Genomic DNA, 14,875 nt, shown 5'->3' with positions numbered 1-14,875 from the left:
CAGCCAGGTTATCAGTCTGAACAGTGAAAGCTAAGCATGTGATGCACAAATTATACCTTTACTATAGAGCACTGACAAGCCAGCAATTTAATTTCTTTGTTTGGGGTTTTGATGCCCCAATTGTAGCTCCTGTGCTACACAGTAGTAGCGCATTTTAATTCCCAGTGTTAATTGTACACCCTAGTCGATGTCTAAGGGACACCACAGTAGCAAAAAAAAATATTCAGTTCCTGTACACATGGTTTGACGAGACCCCTTTTTCCTTGATAGTGGCATGTATTCAATACTATGTTATTATTCACACTTAAAATTGTTCTAGATCAGGACTGCTTACAGGAACGGAACCAGTCCATTGGCAAAGGGCATGCGTGTTACTTCAAAGCTCTCACGATCTCCTTTACTCTTCTTCCAGGCCTTACTATGCCAGTACAGAAGAAGAAAGGGCATCGCTCATTGAACACTCCACTTATGAGTGATCGCTCCAACTGTTCTTCCGTGCTTGGAATAATTTTCTGCTGAACAATTGTGTCGGACGTTTCGGAACAATCATACTTGCTGCTGGCTGCAAGGCAAGCCCAGGCAGGGTTTCACACAATTTTCTTTTGGCTCTTGAAAAAAAATTTGCAGTGCCATGCTGCAAGATGCAGCAACTTCATGCGGGTCATTTTTTTTTGTAATACTGTACCGGAAGTTTATTCGACTTATTTTGACACCAGGGTGGGGGGGCAGGGCTTTTCACTGGGGTTTGTAACCGTCGGGAAGTTGCGAGATGCAGATGGTCTGGTCCCAGCTACAGTCCGCAATCTGGAATAAATGTGACAAGAATTGCACTGCTGTGACCTTAAATATAAATGGTGCAAAAAAAGGCTATGGATATCTTACTGCAATAAAAATACTACTGAAGTAAATGTGAAATCCTAATTTATTGACACACTGACACTGCCGTCTAGCTTTAAATTCACAGCAGGCCTGGCTGTGTAGTATACTAACTTCCAGTTCTGCCTCCTGGATAATCTCAAAACTTTTTAATCATCGTTTGCTTCCAAGTTACTGCAGGCCTGGCTGCATATTTCTACTTTTAATGGTAGAACACTGCAAAGGGGCCAGATCCCACTGCGGTTCCGTCCAGGAACCAGTTCCTTTCGCCTCCTCTCATTTGCCGTCCGTCGTCACGTCCCGTGTGACGAAAAACTTACGGAAGCGGCTCCGCGTTTTTCGTCTACGTCACGGGGCAACCGTTTCACCGGCTGGCACAAGAACCACTGCGAGTAGGTCCGTTTCGCGAGAACCGCTGTTGCACGCTTGTAAACAAACATGGCGGCGCCCATGACCCCGTATCTTTTCGCGGCTCTTTGCGGCTGCACTGGGCAGAGAAGAGCTAGAAACAAGGAAGATGCCTTCGACATGCCAGAGTAAGATTTCCGCCGCCATTTCAGGATGAGTAAGGCGCTGGTGTGTAGGCTGTGTGCTGACCTTGAGGGCGAAATCGGGCAAAGGGGCCGACCGGGCTGCTGATAGAAGCGAAAGTTCTCTGCCCGCTTCGGTTTTTTGCAACCGGGAGCTTTCAGACTTCTGTCGGCAGTGAGGTGACCATGCAACTCTCGCAATCCTCAATGAGCCTCTGCATCAGCGCAGTAGCACTAGCTATAACTCCCGTAGGCAAGCGAATAGGGTGGGTAGCCTTTCCGTCCATGCCAGCAGAAAAGCAGCAGGCAGTGGCAGAATTTTTGCACCGCGGCCGAATTACTGTTGTCGGCTGCATCGATGGAATGCTCATTGCCATCAGTCAGTCCAAAGGCCTCAGCCCTGGTGAAACGCAGGCATTCGTGACCAGAAAGGGGTACTACGTCCTAAATTAACACGATGTTGGTAGGTACAACAAGTCGTTCCACTCATTAAAACAAAATCATAATTCGTGAATTTCAGCCGCCTGCGTGGATTTCGTGCATTTGTATGCTTAAAATTTGAATGCACTCAAAATCGGAGTGAGGAAACGTCATTTAATTGTCGGGTAACATGTTAACGATACTTATGAGAAACAAATTCTGCCGAGGTTTCCGCATTTTCTTAATATTTGCATTCTGCGTCGCAATACGGTTATTGTGGCCCTACATGAAAACAGTTAAAATTGATATATATAACAGCGATACTCGGCAAGGCAACATATAAATGGCATCATTTATTATTACAATTATTTCTGGCGTCGGAACATAAGACCCTTTCACGAGCCACAGGTGCTCCTCCATGAACTCTACAAGCAGAGTACGCTGTCGCGGGAAAACATGGGGCCGAAGAGGCCGGCGAGTCGCTGCTTCTGCCATTGCGAGTCTTCTTGTCAGAAGCGGAACCAAAGGCAGACAAAACTTCAACGTGCGCCAAAAAGCACACGTTTTCCCAGACGACACCGCGCGCGCGCATATGCGACACCATCTACCGATTTAAGAGAAACATGTACCAAAAGAGACGTCAAAATTTTTACTGCACTCTTGCACGCACTGTGGCTTCTTATTAAATATGTACTACCATTTATTTGTAATATTTGATTTCTTTTTAAAACAACCTATTTTTTAGTGTGCGGCCCCCGAAAAAGCCAGGCAGTCGTGGGCCGGGCTCCCGCGAGGTCGGGCGCTCGCCGATTGGCCGTTGGCTTCCCCTTCTTTCTCCTCCCGTACTTCGCTGTCGTCATTTTGATGTCACTCCGAAAAGCAACGGTTCGGAGACGGAACCGAAGTGGAATCTGGCCCCAGTTAAGAGATCAGCATGTCTTACAGCATACAGCTACAAGATGACATGTGCAGTGTGTGGTAAATATTAAGAAACAACAGCCTCATTTTGCCAGAATGTGGCAGTATCCACCCAGATGTAGAAGCAGGCGCAGTATTCGAAAAACCAAGTAACGAAAGTAATAACGGTATCTGTGATAACGTTAGTTTAAAAAAAAAAGGGCAATTGGAGGATTGGTGGATTAAAAAAGCAGGTCAGTGACCCAAAGATTTTAGGATTCAAAACTGGTATAGTGTAGATGTCAACATAATTTCAATTAAAACAAGGTGCGACTTTTTGCGCTACTATCCTCTGTCACAGGGGATGCTCAGGATATGCATCCATCTTTGACAGACCGAAATCGTGTCATAGCTATACATACAGCATTCACATGCAGAAAGCCAATAATTCATGTTGCAATCATTTGTCGTATCACACTTCCATCACCCAAATCTGCATGCTTTACAACACCCTCGAAACACTGCAGTGCGCTCCTTCCCGTTACAGTTTAACGTTAAAGCACAGATCTGCTTTAGCAATCGCCTACCTGATCTTGTATGTGGAGGTTAAAATCCAGCCCATATGTGAACTCTTTGTGATTCTTCAGGATGAGAAGGGCTTCATTGGACTCTTTCCAGTCCCAGATTCTGGTAAAATGAATTTTCAGCACGTTCATTCCTTTAGGAAATGTGATAAGGAAAGGCACAGCACATTTTGGGCACAACACAACAGTTGTTTCATGCAATAGTTTCCCACAAGTGAGGAAATGCATGTACAAACGGTATTTGGCACAGCTAGTCAAGATGCTCACCTGGTTGAAAAGTCGTATGAAGCTGAAGCCAAGATTGACTCACTGTGCGGTGAAAACTGCAATGAAACTCAATATCACAAGGAATGCTCTTGCCAGGCAAAATCAAAGCATATCAATTGGCACTAGAACGAGCTAGCCTTCAGCTGCAACAAAAAAAACTGCTAAGTTCTGGCTTATTTTCAGCTCAATATCGAAAGAATATGGCATTAGTGGCTGGTTTTGTTCCCTTTGAACAAAGTGAAAAATATTCACTCTATATCAGTGCCAGCCTGAGAGAGGTGTCTATGCTGGGATTGCCAACTACCTGGTGCCATCTGCCTTTCCTTTTGCCAGATGTTTTGCCTTTAAGGTAACAGATGGCAACATGGTTATCTCATTTGTAAAACTATACTTTTCATTCCACACTTTTCATGACAACTTAATTTCAATTTATTCCCAGAGAAAAAGGCCAATGCCAGCACCAAACATGCTCACTCATCATGACGTGCATCTGCACTGACCTGTGCGCAATACTCCCCACAGCAAATATGGGCTCATCTAAAATTTCAGCACAGTATAGTAGACAGTTCGTCCATCCGTTTACAACAGCAGTCAGACAGCAACAGTGATTATATAAGCTTAACCCCTTCCGTTAAGGTGTGTAGGAAGTGCACATCGTGATTTGCTTATGAAAATTTCTTTATAGCATTTTTTCCAGCTTCCCTAGGGCTTTGGCAGAACTTCTTTATAGTGTGGTACCTCTCGAGGCACTCTTCTGAGTGGAGGCCACGCATATCTTGCAAAAAAATAGCCTCCTTTCTGCCGCCTTTTGTCATTCTCTCATTGCAGACAGCAAATTCATTGTCGAAGAAGGCATCTTCGATTTCTACAAAGCCATTACACAACTTTCCGTACAACACGCCTGCCAGAATGGAAGTGGTGGTGGAATTTTTTGGCACCAATTCAGGCCCTCAAAACCTTGCGATCCAAAACTATTTTTGCATCATATATATGCGGACGATTTAATGCTGTGGGTGAGCAGGGGTAACGATGGACAGATTGAAAGCACACTTCAATTACTTCAAGCAAATGGCAAAAACACAAACTATCATGAGACTTGAAGCGAGTACCAGCCAGACGTGCCGGGTGCTCGAGCGCATTTCTAACAAGCATGCGGAGATGGAGGAGGCCAATCTTTCAAGATTGGTTCAGGCTTTCGTCATAAGCCGAGTGCTATATATTGCCCCCAATCTCAAACTGGCCAACGCAGAAAAGGACAAAATTGAAATCATAATCAGAAAAGGGATCAAAACTGCACTTCCTCCGAACACTTCAACGGTAAAACTTCTAAGGCTAGGTGTCTCCAACACTCTGAATGCGCTCATAGAAGCCACCACGGTGTTGCAGCATCAAAGGCTTTTAAAAACCAAAACTGGAAGGAAAATCATGAAGCGCCTAGGGGGTCAAACCTTTGGAGTGTTCAAAGCGGACAGATAACGTACCTAGAGCAACCAGGGATAGACTCAAAATTCCGGCGCTGCCAAAGAACATGCATCCGGTATTTCACAAAGGTAGACGCAAAGATAGGGTTGTGACCCTACAGGGCAAATTTCCAAGCAGATCTGATGTGCTCTACATGGACGCTGCCGAATACGATCGCAAGGCAGCACACGCAGCGAAAGTGGTTCGTGAGAGTGGAGACCAGGCCTCGTGCTGCACCATTAAAAACACAAGTGCAAATGAGGCAGAAGAAGTTGTCATTGCTCTAGAGATAATACAAAGCTGTACAAGGGTGATAGTGACTAAGGCGGCCATTAATAATTATGATATGGGCAGAATCTTTGCTGCAGCTGCCAAAATTCTTAGAGAAGGGCAAGTACCATCAGAGCTAATCTCACTGATCTGGTCCCCAGCTCATTGGGGCCTGTGGGGGAAAGAGAAGGCGCACGCGACTGCCCGAGGGTTCACTTTCCGGTCGATCGCAGCTGACGCGCTGCCTCCACGCGAGGGAACACCTCCCATCGGATGACAAACTCGCAACCTTCCATGAAATAATTTCTCATTATAAGCTCAGTCGTAAGACCTATCCAGCGGCAGATAAACAGCTCAGTAGGAAAGAGGAATATCATGTTGAGGAAATTGCAAACGGGGGTGTTTCCAAACCGTCAACTGTACAGTAAATGACATCCAGAAGTCTTTAATCTTAGATGTACACACTGCAATAGCATTGCAGATTTAGTCCACATGGTCTGGACCTCCCCTTTCTATATAACGACCCGAATGGAAATGTACAATCCTGGGAGACCTTATTGCTCAACCATGAAGCAGAAGAACAACGCAAAGTCATCAGTCTCGCCCTGATCGCCGCCGAGTCCCAAGGGATTCCGGCCGACGGTTAGGGGAATGAATGGGGGTTTAGGCTATAGCCTTCTCCTGCGAATTAGTTACTTCTCGCTATCTCTCTCTCTCTCTCTCTCTGCATCAGTATGGTGCTGCGATTCCTCAGGAGAAAAGACAAATAGCCATTTTGCAGGCTACAACAATTGCAACAGATGGCACACCATTTTTTTTATTAAAAATTTTTCAACTGCAATAAGTTATCTGGCCATGCCTGACAACTGACCGGACGCACACTTTTCCACTGTCGGGCATCGCCCAACAGATGACCGAAGAGGTTTAATAGCAATTTTGCAGCTGCATGTAGCGCTACTCACTGTGCAATCATTCAAAGTGTACATGGATTTGTTTGCATACCTTGACTTTACGAACAGCATAACCATGGCCACGGAGCTCAAACAAGGGTCGGGCTGCATTCCGCAAGTCCCAACCCCGGATCAGGTTGTCAATGCCACCTGTTGCCAGGATGTGCTGCCAATAGAAAAAAGTGCAGGAGCGCCAAACAGTGTGTTGGTCATGTTTATAGTCCAACTGCAATGGAATGAAATGCACTCCTTCTTGATGTAACCCACCAGACATGGCATTTTGCAAATTGATGAAAAAACTCCAAATAAGGTAAGGGGCAGTTATAAGAGAGGGCCCAAAAATAATTTTTCTGTAGAATTGCTTTGACCCCCATTCTTTCTGACAAAGCCCAAGAAATGTATGATGTAAATAGGACTTCGTGCTTCAGGAGATGCTCGTAAGCAAGGCATTATTTTAGCCCACACTAAATTACTGGTGCTTAGCACCGAAACTTATATCGCACCAAGCACAGAAGTGTCTATAACTGCGTGCTTGTATATCGCACCAAGCACAGAAGTGTCTATAACTGCGTGCTTGTTTTATCTTGGGTCCTAAAGTGTCGCAATATTCGATCTCAATACAGTCAGACTTCAATACAACGAACTCATATAAGGAATTATTGAATACATTGAACTCTTCCGAAATATTTTTGTCAAACACATGTATTTTTAACTTCCTATAGCGAACATGGTTCGGCATAAAACGGATATAACAAACTTCACGACGCCAAGCCCTACCTCACTTTAATAGCAGGCGGCAGGCTTCGTTGCACTACAGTGTGTTGTGCGGCACAGCAAACGTTCAAGACTACCTCACAGGCGGTGACAGCGCCACGTCGGCATCGAGAGTTGACAGCCAAAGAAATCGTCCGCATTTGGATGGATGGATCGATGGATACGGCTGAACCCTTTAAATCGGGCGGTGGTTCAGCCACCTAGCCATGTCTTGTGAAATTCTACTCTTGTCTTGATTTTAGCCACCAATCGGATAACTTTCGCTTGGTTACTTCTACCCGCTTAAAATCTACTTTCCCTTCACTGTCCTTAAACCCCAATGCCGTGGGTAAATCAGCCCCGCTGCTTTCCACTGTAGGGTGAAGCCCTTTACAGAAAAGTGTCAAGTGTTCAGCCGTTTCCTTCTTTCCGCACGCAATGCACATCGTGTCTATCTCGTGGTACCTGACTCTATATGTCTTAGTCCGCAAAACTCCCGTCCTGGCCTCAAACAACAAAGAGCTTCCCCTACAATTATCATAGATATTTTCTTTGGCAATTTCCTGCTTAAACCTCCTGTATCTTCCCAGTGCCGATTTCGCCAGCATCAGCATCTCACAACTGCTGACAGCGCTGCTTCAGCAGCGGTGGCAGCGGCATGATCAAATGTTGCTTTTGCGTTTTAGTCTTGGCAGTGGCGTGGCCGTCGTAGCATTCTGTGGAGGCTCTGTCGGTGGTGGTGTTGAGTGTGGTGCGTGGGTGTGCGTAGTGCTGTGATGGCAGTGAATGTGAAAAAGAGCGGCACTGACGCTAAAACCAAGCTCGAGATAATTCAACATGTGGAGAATGGCGAAAAGAAGTGCTGCGTTCTTGCAGACTTATTTGGCATCCCGGGGAGCACTTTGAGTACCATTCTGAAGAACAAAGCTGTCATCAAGGCACAAGCACAAGAGACCACGCGGACAAGTGCACAGCATCTTTGGCCCCCTGCGTCCAGCGACGTGGAGAAGGCGCTCTACAAATGGTTTTTGGATGTCGGAGCTCGGAACATACCAGTGTCTGGACCGATGCTTCAACAAAAAGCGAAAGACTTTGCCTGTATCCCTGGTGCTGAAAACTTCGTCGCCAGCTCCGGATGGCTGCAAAGGTTTAAGGCACGCTATGACCGTGGGCAAAACGATCTCTGGCGAAAGTGAGACGGCTAACTGCGAGAGCATCAGAAAGTGGTTGGAAGAGGAGTGGCCGCAAATCCTTGCAAAATATCAGCCCAAGGACATCTTTAATGCGGACGAAACAGGCCTATTTTGGCAGATGATACCCAGGCATACCCTTGACGCACGTGGAGAGTTGTGGCATGGTGGGAAGCAAGGAAAAGCCCGGATCACTGTTTTGCTTGCCGCCAACATGGAAGGCACCGTGAAACTGCGACCCTTCGTCATCGGGAGATTTAAAACCGCCGAGATGCATGAAAGGGTGCCACATACTCCCCATAGGGTATGCTTCCAACAAGAAATGTTGGATGACGCGTGAACTTTTCACTAAGTGGCTGCATGCTTGGGACTGCGAGCTTGTGCATGAGTGTCGCAAAGTGTGCGTCCTCCTTGATAACTGTACCATGCATAACACAGATGTCTCACTCAATAACACTGAAGTTCGCTTTCTTCTGCCTAACTCTGCAGCCAAGCTGCAGCCTTTAGATCAGGGCGTCATCAGGGCCTTCAAGGCAGTTTACAAGAGGAGACTGATTGACACTCTTCTCATGACGCTTCGTATGAAGCAGAACTTGAAGTTCGACCTGCTGGGAGCAATCCAGATGCTTAAAGCGGCATGGGACAGCATGAAAGGCGAAACGATTGCCAACTGCTTTTGGCACGCAGGTTTTGTTCCAGCAGAAGCCCGTGCATCAAGTGACGGTGGTGACGATCCCGACGTAGCACGAGCAGAGCTCTGCAAGCTCGATGAGGCCTGTAACGATTTTTCGCGTTTTGCTGGTGACATGCCCGCAACGACTGTAGAAGACTTCGTATATGACATCGCAACGACCATGGCTGTACTGACGGACGCCGAAATCGCTGTGGAAGTCTCTGAACATCCCACAGACGAAGCTCAGGCCGACCCTGCAGACGATGAGAGCATTCCGACTTCACAAGAAGCGCTTGCTGCATCGGATTTACTGCGCCGCCACAGCGGTGCTATTGAGGGCAGTGGGTTTGCCCTTGTTGAGTGTTTGCAAACTGTGGAACGGCGTGATATGGAACGCGACCAACACAAAAAATCAGGTCGCGATAACGCAGTTCTTTGCACGTAAATAAATGGCCGTGACCCAAGTAAGCGCCATCCGAGTTGCTGTGCCTCCTCTGACTGAATTTTGCTGCTGTTGCACATATTTTTATGAAATTTTATATCACGAATTATGGATATAATGAACTATTTTCTAATTTTTTAACTGTTTGCTATAACAAGGTTTCACTGTAGCTACACATATGGAGGTAAATCTAAACGGCAGCAGCGCAGAGTGCCATGTGTGGTTGAAACCAGGTTTCACACAGTGTGCAGGTCTATTCAGAATGACGGCTATGTCTCCCAGTCAGTGGGCACTCGTGTTAGTATTCTACAGCATTGCCATCAGCTACAATACATTCTTTATCATTGGCTTGCACAACAAAAACAACTGCACAAATGAGTGACACTCTACAAATAGTGCCAAATTTATGCCAGACTGAGCCACAAACTGAGTTTGCAACACGTGTGATGCAATCACAAGAGATGTGGAAGCAAAACTCGTTCAATTAGGTTAATGTGCAACAATGGCGTAACATGAACAATGTAAGTGGGGGGGGGGGGATACAAATTTTCAGACTACCTGTTCATACTTGGACCAGTCACAGCTGAGTACCTCGCAACTGTGTGCCGGTATAGCAGCCAGTGGTGCGGGTTGCTGGAGATTCCACAAGCAGAGAGATCCATCTCCTGTAGATGCACAAAGAATATATCAGTGATACAAGACATCTTTACTGCTCGCAAGCATTAGAAATTGCACTGGCACAATGCTTTTCTTAAGCAGATTCGCACAGTGGCACTGGGTGCTCAGTTGGGTCTAATACCATGCCTTGTTATGATTATTGTCAGCTCCAACCACATTTAAGTCCACTGCACAGAATTCCTCCACGACAAAAAAGTAGTCAGTTGTTGAAACTTTTCTTGTTACTTAAACAAGCTAATCACAAGAAAAAAAAATAAGCTCTAGAATATTGACACCTGGCTTGTTGAATAAAGTTAATTAAAAAGCTGACTTCGTTTACTGTTGTGATTGGCTAGCGGAGTAATACAGGATGCCGCGAACCATGGCAGGTGTTACCAGCTGCTGTTTTCTTAAAGGGGCTTCGAAACACCGCTTGAACGGATGACGGTTACACTTCAGATAGATTCTTTGTCACACAGATGCTGACTCAAAAAGAATAACGGGAATCAATGCATAGGAACGGGAGTTATTCAATGAAGAAATTTCAAAATATAAGCACACAAAATGCTGCCCTCAACTCTATTTTCGCGCAGCTTCCCATTCCCATTTCACTCTCCTACTGATGACACTTACTGTGACCAATCAAAACAGCCTATCTGAGCACATGGCGGAAGTTTACACTCCATGGCTGCCTGTTCTCTGTAACTCGTTCATGCCAAGGCTGGTGGCGCCGTTTGCATGGTTACAACAACCATGTGAACGCCCAGCTGACCCAGCGATGCTTGGTCACGTCGACGGCGCAGAAGGGAACACTGATTAGTGACGTTCCCTCACTTATAGATCCGAGCACGAGATACTGCGACGGTGTGACAGCCTGCGCAAGATATCACACATTTACCATAGTGTGTACCACTACTGCTTACCGCCAACCATCGCCCATCACTCCTAGCGTGCTGGTTGGTCACAGTGAGCAAGGAGCGCGCACTGTTGATGGGAACGCGGCGCCATCTGGCACCGCCGCCCGGTGATCCTCCACAAGCTGACTATGCGCACTCCCTGCTAAATATGAAACGAACGCATCCTTCCTTGGGACCGAAACAAACGCTTATAGAGTGCAATGGCTCGATCGGATCAGTTCCGCAAAGCCACTCTCAGATACATTGAGAGCAGCCATAAGTGTTGAGTGCTAGGTCGTAGGATGTTTAGAGAGAGGCGCAAAGTCCGTCGATGCAAAAAGTAGCCAGAGCTTCTAGTGGTGTATTTTTGTTTTACTTGCTTTACAGTGCTTTTATCTAGGGCAAACAAGTTGGTTTTGTTAATGTAATATAAAACACAAAAACTTGACAAAACGTATCTAGTTATTAACACAATTTGCAGTATATTTACTCTGTCTAATCGTCAAGCTCCCACTAAGTGGTGTCATATCCACTGCTAAAAACCGCCACTGTATGGTGACACCGTCAGCGCCACGAATTTGTTTTTGCAAGCTGATTAAAATATTATAAACCCCAGTATACGTGGTACGACCAAGGCTAATATCATCACTATAACTCATTCTATGCAACGAACAGGCAAAACAATGCACTGAAAATGTGTTTCAGGGCCCCTTTAAGTTGCGTCCTACTATAGCACCCGATATATTCAAAATGTCTCTAAAGCTCCTCTCACATGGTAAATTCAATCTCATTTTCACTGACTGACATTCCCCCAACTTACTCAATACATTCCTTACTGCCCAGGAAAGTGGGATACAATTAAAACCAAACATGCCCCTTTAAGCTGAAGAAGGTGTAAGAGTATGAATTCATGCCAAACAACCCCAGCACAGTAGAGCACAGATGGAGGCTGCGGTGACTCAGCATCAGACAAGAACAAGACTATGGTGAAATGATGCTAATCGCAAAAGGCATTGATTTTTAGCACAGCAAAAACTGTCTTCCTACAATGAAATGGCTAAAGGCAGCAGTGCCATCTGTCATTAAAAATGAAAGGTACCTCAGAGGAGGCCTTGTTAGAAAGAAGGAAATGCACAGTAGTATTGATAGCTGGCACTTTAAGCTGCAAACGCACACCACCACCTTTAAACTGCCACTGCACTACAATGATCAGAGCATCGATTTTGATGAAGCAGGTGACACCACTCAAAGGAATTCCAGAGCAAAATGAGCCAATGGTTCCACTAGCAGAAGTTGTGGTTTTCTTTATAAACCAAGGTTCAGCCCACCCTTTCTGTACAATACACTTGTTCCTTAAAGTTGCACCTCCAGTAATAAAGGGACAGCCTGCTGTCAAAGACTAGTACTAACATACTGCCGTATTCTTGTAAATCTTTCCTGAAGATGACACCAGCGAAAGCAAAATTTGCAGTTTTGGCAGGGAATTATATTTTATGCTGGCAAAAGAAATCTGGACAGAGCCGATGGTGGCATCGTGCTGTGTTCAAACTTCAGTGCTCTGCTGGCAGCCGGGATGTATCGCCTGGAGTGAATAGAGATTTTATGAATAGGCCTGGGTGCAATACAGACGGCTATTTTTGCTGGAAACTTCAGGTGCTATTTTTTTTTTCTCTTGTAACTCGTCACTGTTTCTTGTATAGTTTAACCCCGATTTTCCACTACCTTTAGAAGTGTTTTGAAAAGGCAGTCATTATGCTGACACTTCCATGTCACTTCCGTCAACAGCACTACTGCTGGCAAAAAATGGTTACCGGCATCTGTGAGGGAGATCGCAGTTTACAGAGTTTGTTTTGCATAACCTTAGCACTTTAGACAATAGTTTTAAAAAAGCTTTTACATATCGGTGAACGTCACACTCATTACTGCCGAGGTGGTGAGCAGTTGTCACACCTGCAATCCTGAGATTTGCAGCTGACTACCACAGGAAAGTGACATTACTTATGTGTTGAAAAATTAATTGCTTAAATTGCTACTGCTTCTCAGCCCCACAGTCGAGTATACATTTATTTTGGTAAGGAGCTTTCGATTCCTGCAAAGAAAATATAGCCAGTAAAGGTCGGCAAACTGATCTTTTATAGGGACACCGAGAATAACTGTGAGGTTTTTTATTCTCAATAAAATCTGAAAGCAGGGTCTTTCACGATGTTGTCGCCATTCATTTGGCAGCAGAGGGTACCTTTATTGACGAGAAATTTGAATTTGAAATATTTCTTCCTATCACTAGAATTCAAACTCTCACCGATGACTATGTCGAGCACCAAAGATTTGTTTAATTAAATTTTCAAAGCATAATGTTTGGTTTTATCTGTCTTGTACAGAGAAAGTGGCAGCGATATGATGACCATAATGTTCCGCTGTTTCCTGCTCGACAAAAAAATCTCGCCTGAAGTCACTGCAAGATAATTGTGGAAACAGCTGACGATGGCAACCTTTCATTTTTGGCTCTATTCAAGATTTTCTACTGTGAAAGTAGCCACTAAATTTTAAAGTGGCCATCAATCTCGCTAAGCAAACTTCTTTTTCTCAGTGCCACATTCCTAGAAGCCATTGCTGCTCATATTATTATTGAGCTCACTGAACAACTACTACAAGCAAACAGGACCAAGTTAATTTGCAGGCAGCATCAAAAATTCACAAAAATGGAATTCACCAAAAGCTTTCTGCTATTTGGTTCACAAGCGGGAGCTAGTGTTTATGTTTCTAAGTACCACCTCAGGCTTAATCCCAATATTGCGGCTGCGTACCTCATACGTACTACGTACCCGCAACAGAGGCAAAGAGTCCCGGAATGCGTGGAGACCAGGCAACCGAGTAGACTTTGTTTGTATGACCAGTGAATGTTGACAGCAGGTTGCCTGCTTGTGGATCCCACTGCACATTTGTGAAGACCTTAAATGAGCATTTCATGTCGCTGCAGACCAGGATTCAAATCATAGCATTGGCTCGATGTTTACCACTTTGACAAGATGATCCCAGGAACCGGACAGCAATAGTTGTTCTTGACGTGTTTGACTCCAGTCAATGGAATATACCTGGGGTTAAAAAAAGAGTAGACACAACATGAGAGCTTAGTGAGCCCGGCACAAACATAAAAAAACTGCAAAAAAGGTTGCAATTAGCGCTTACCTCTTTGGTATGTCCTTTGAGTATTAGCCGTGGAACCTGTAAAGAGTTTTCCTAAAATCAGCCAGGAAAACAGCGCTCCGCCTTTAAGTCATAAGAAAACGTAGGGAGTGTAGTTGTCTTACATTAGCTCGGTTCAAAGCGATGAATATTATGTTCCCGTCGGCGCCGCCTCCAATGACAACATCCTCCTCGAGCTCACTCCAGGTAACGTCGTAGAGACCATAGGGCCACTCAAAAGCTTTCACCAGCCGAATCGGCGTTCCCGGCACGTAATCGAGGATAAAGAGAGTTCCTCTCCCTTACCAGAGGCAAAAGAAAGAGGTTCTTTAATTTTTAGGTGCACTGCACATTCAATACAGGAAGTGGAGGAACGGTTCTACCTTGAATGCCGTAGTTTTGCGCCGTCGCGCAGGCGAAGATTGTGGGGCTGAACGGCGAGTACCGCACGGAGTAACCATGGCGATTGGTCGTAGCGTATCTCTCTTGTTGGATCATTGCGCACGCTGCCTCTTATGCGTGCACAAAACACGAAACGTCGACTGCTAACATCGCAAGGCGCGCGCGTTTGGCGCTATCAAGAGCAAGACGAAATGCTGAGGCTAAACGCGATTCACATGCTATGCGATCATCACTCGCACTACGTTTCCAGCTGTTTTGGCAAAGATCGGGAAGATGCCAGCTCTTGTCGGGTGCGACGTAACGGCTATCTCGTGTCTCTATGTCTTCCTGAACTGCGCTGGGCGGGTATCCCTTGCCACGAAATTGTTTAGAACAGGTAAAAAATTGCGATGGTGGTCGTTTACCTGCGTTTACTCCGAGCGCC

The 14,875-nt window shown here is 45.5% G+C and overlaps 2 protein-coding genes across 3 annotated transcripts in view; one reads left to right on the top strand and one right to left on the bottom strand.

The window, feature by feature from the left end:
* The window catches only part of LOC144098798 (organic cation transporter protein-like), a 26,221-nt gene extending 25,553 nt beyond the window's left edge, over window positions 1–668 (top strand). Inside the window, exon 11 of the mRNA XM_077631668.1 lies at window positions 413–668. Within this exon, the coding sequence (XP_077487794.1) occupies window positions 413–476 (64 nt within the window). The 3' untranslated portion in view covers window positions 477–668. The remainder of the gene's footprint in view (window positions 1–412) is intronic.
* LOC144098799 (uncharacterized) lies at window positions 669–14,875 on the bottom strand. Of its 2 annotated transcripts, none has more exons than XR_013307248.1 (10): window positions 14,433–14,875; window positions 14,175–14,350; window positions 14,053–14,088; window positions 13,881–13,958; window positions 13,689–13,797; window positions 9,872–9,978; window positions 6,308–6,421; window positions 3,575–3,630; window positions 3,311–3,441; window positions 669–804 (listed from the first exon to the last, which is right to left on the bottom strand). XR_013307248.1 is itself a non-coding variant. In XM_077631669.1 (10 exons), exons 1-10 carry the CDS (start codon window positions 14,545–14,547, stop codon window positions 736–738), a joined length of 960 nt encoding a protein of 319 aa, XP_077487795.1. In that variant the 5' UTR covers window positions 14,548–14,875; the 3' UTR covers window positions 669–735. The 2 variants fall into 2 exon arrangements, 1 of the variants encoding a protein (XP_077487795.1); XM_077631669.1 differs by having other exon boundaries at window positions 3,311–3,410.

The sequence above is a fragment of the Amblyomma americanum genome, chromosome 7 (genome assembly GCF_052857255.1).
Source record: "Amblyomma americanum isolate KBUSLIRL-KWMA chromosome 7, ASM5285725v1, whole genome shotgun sequence".
NCBI classification, from domain to species: Eukaryota; Metazoa; Arthropoda; class Arachnida; order Ixodida; family Ixodidae; genus Amblyomma; species Amblyomma americanum.
Note: the sequence above shows the minus strand (reverse complement) of the source record. Positions and strands in the feature narration are given on the sequence as shown.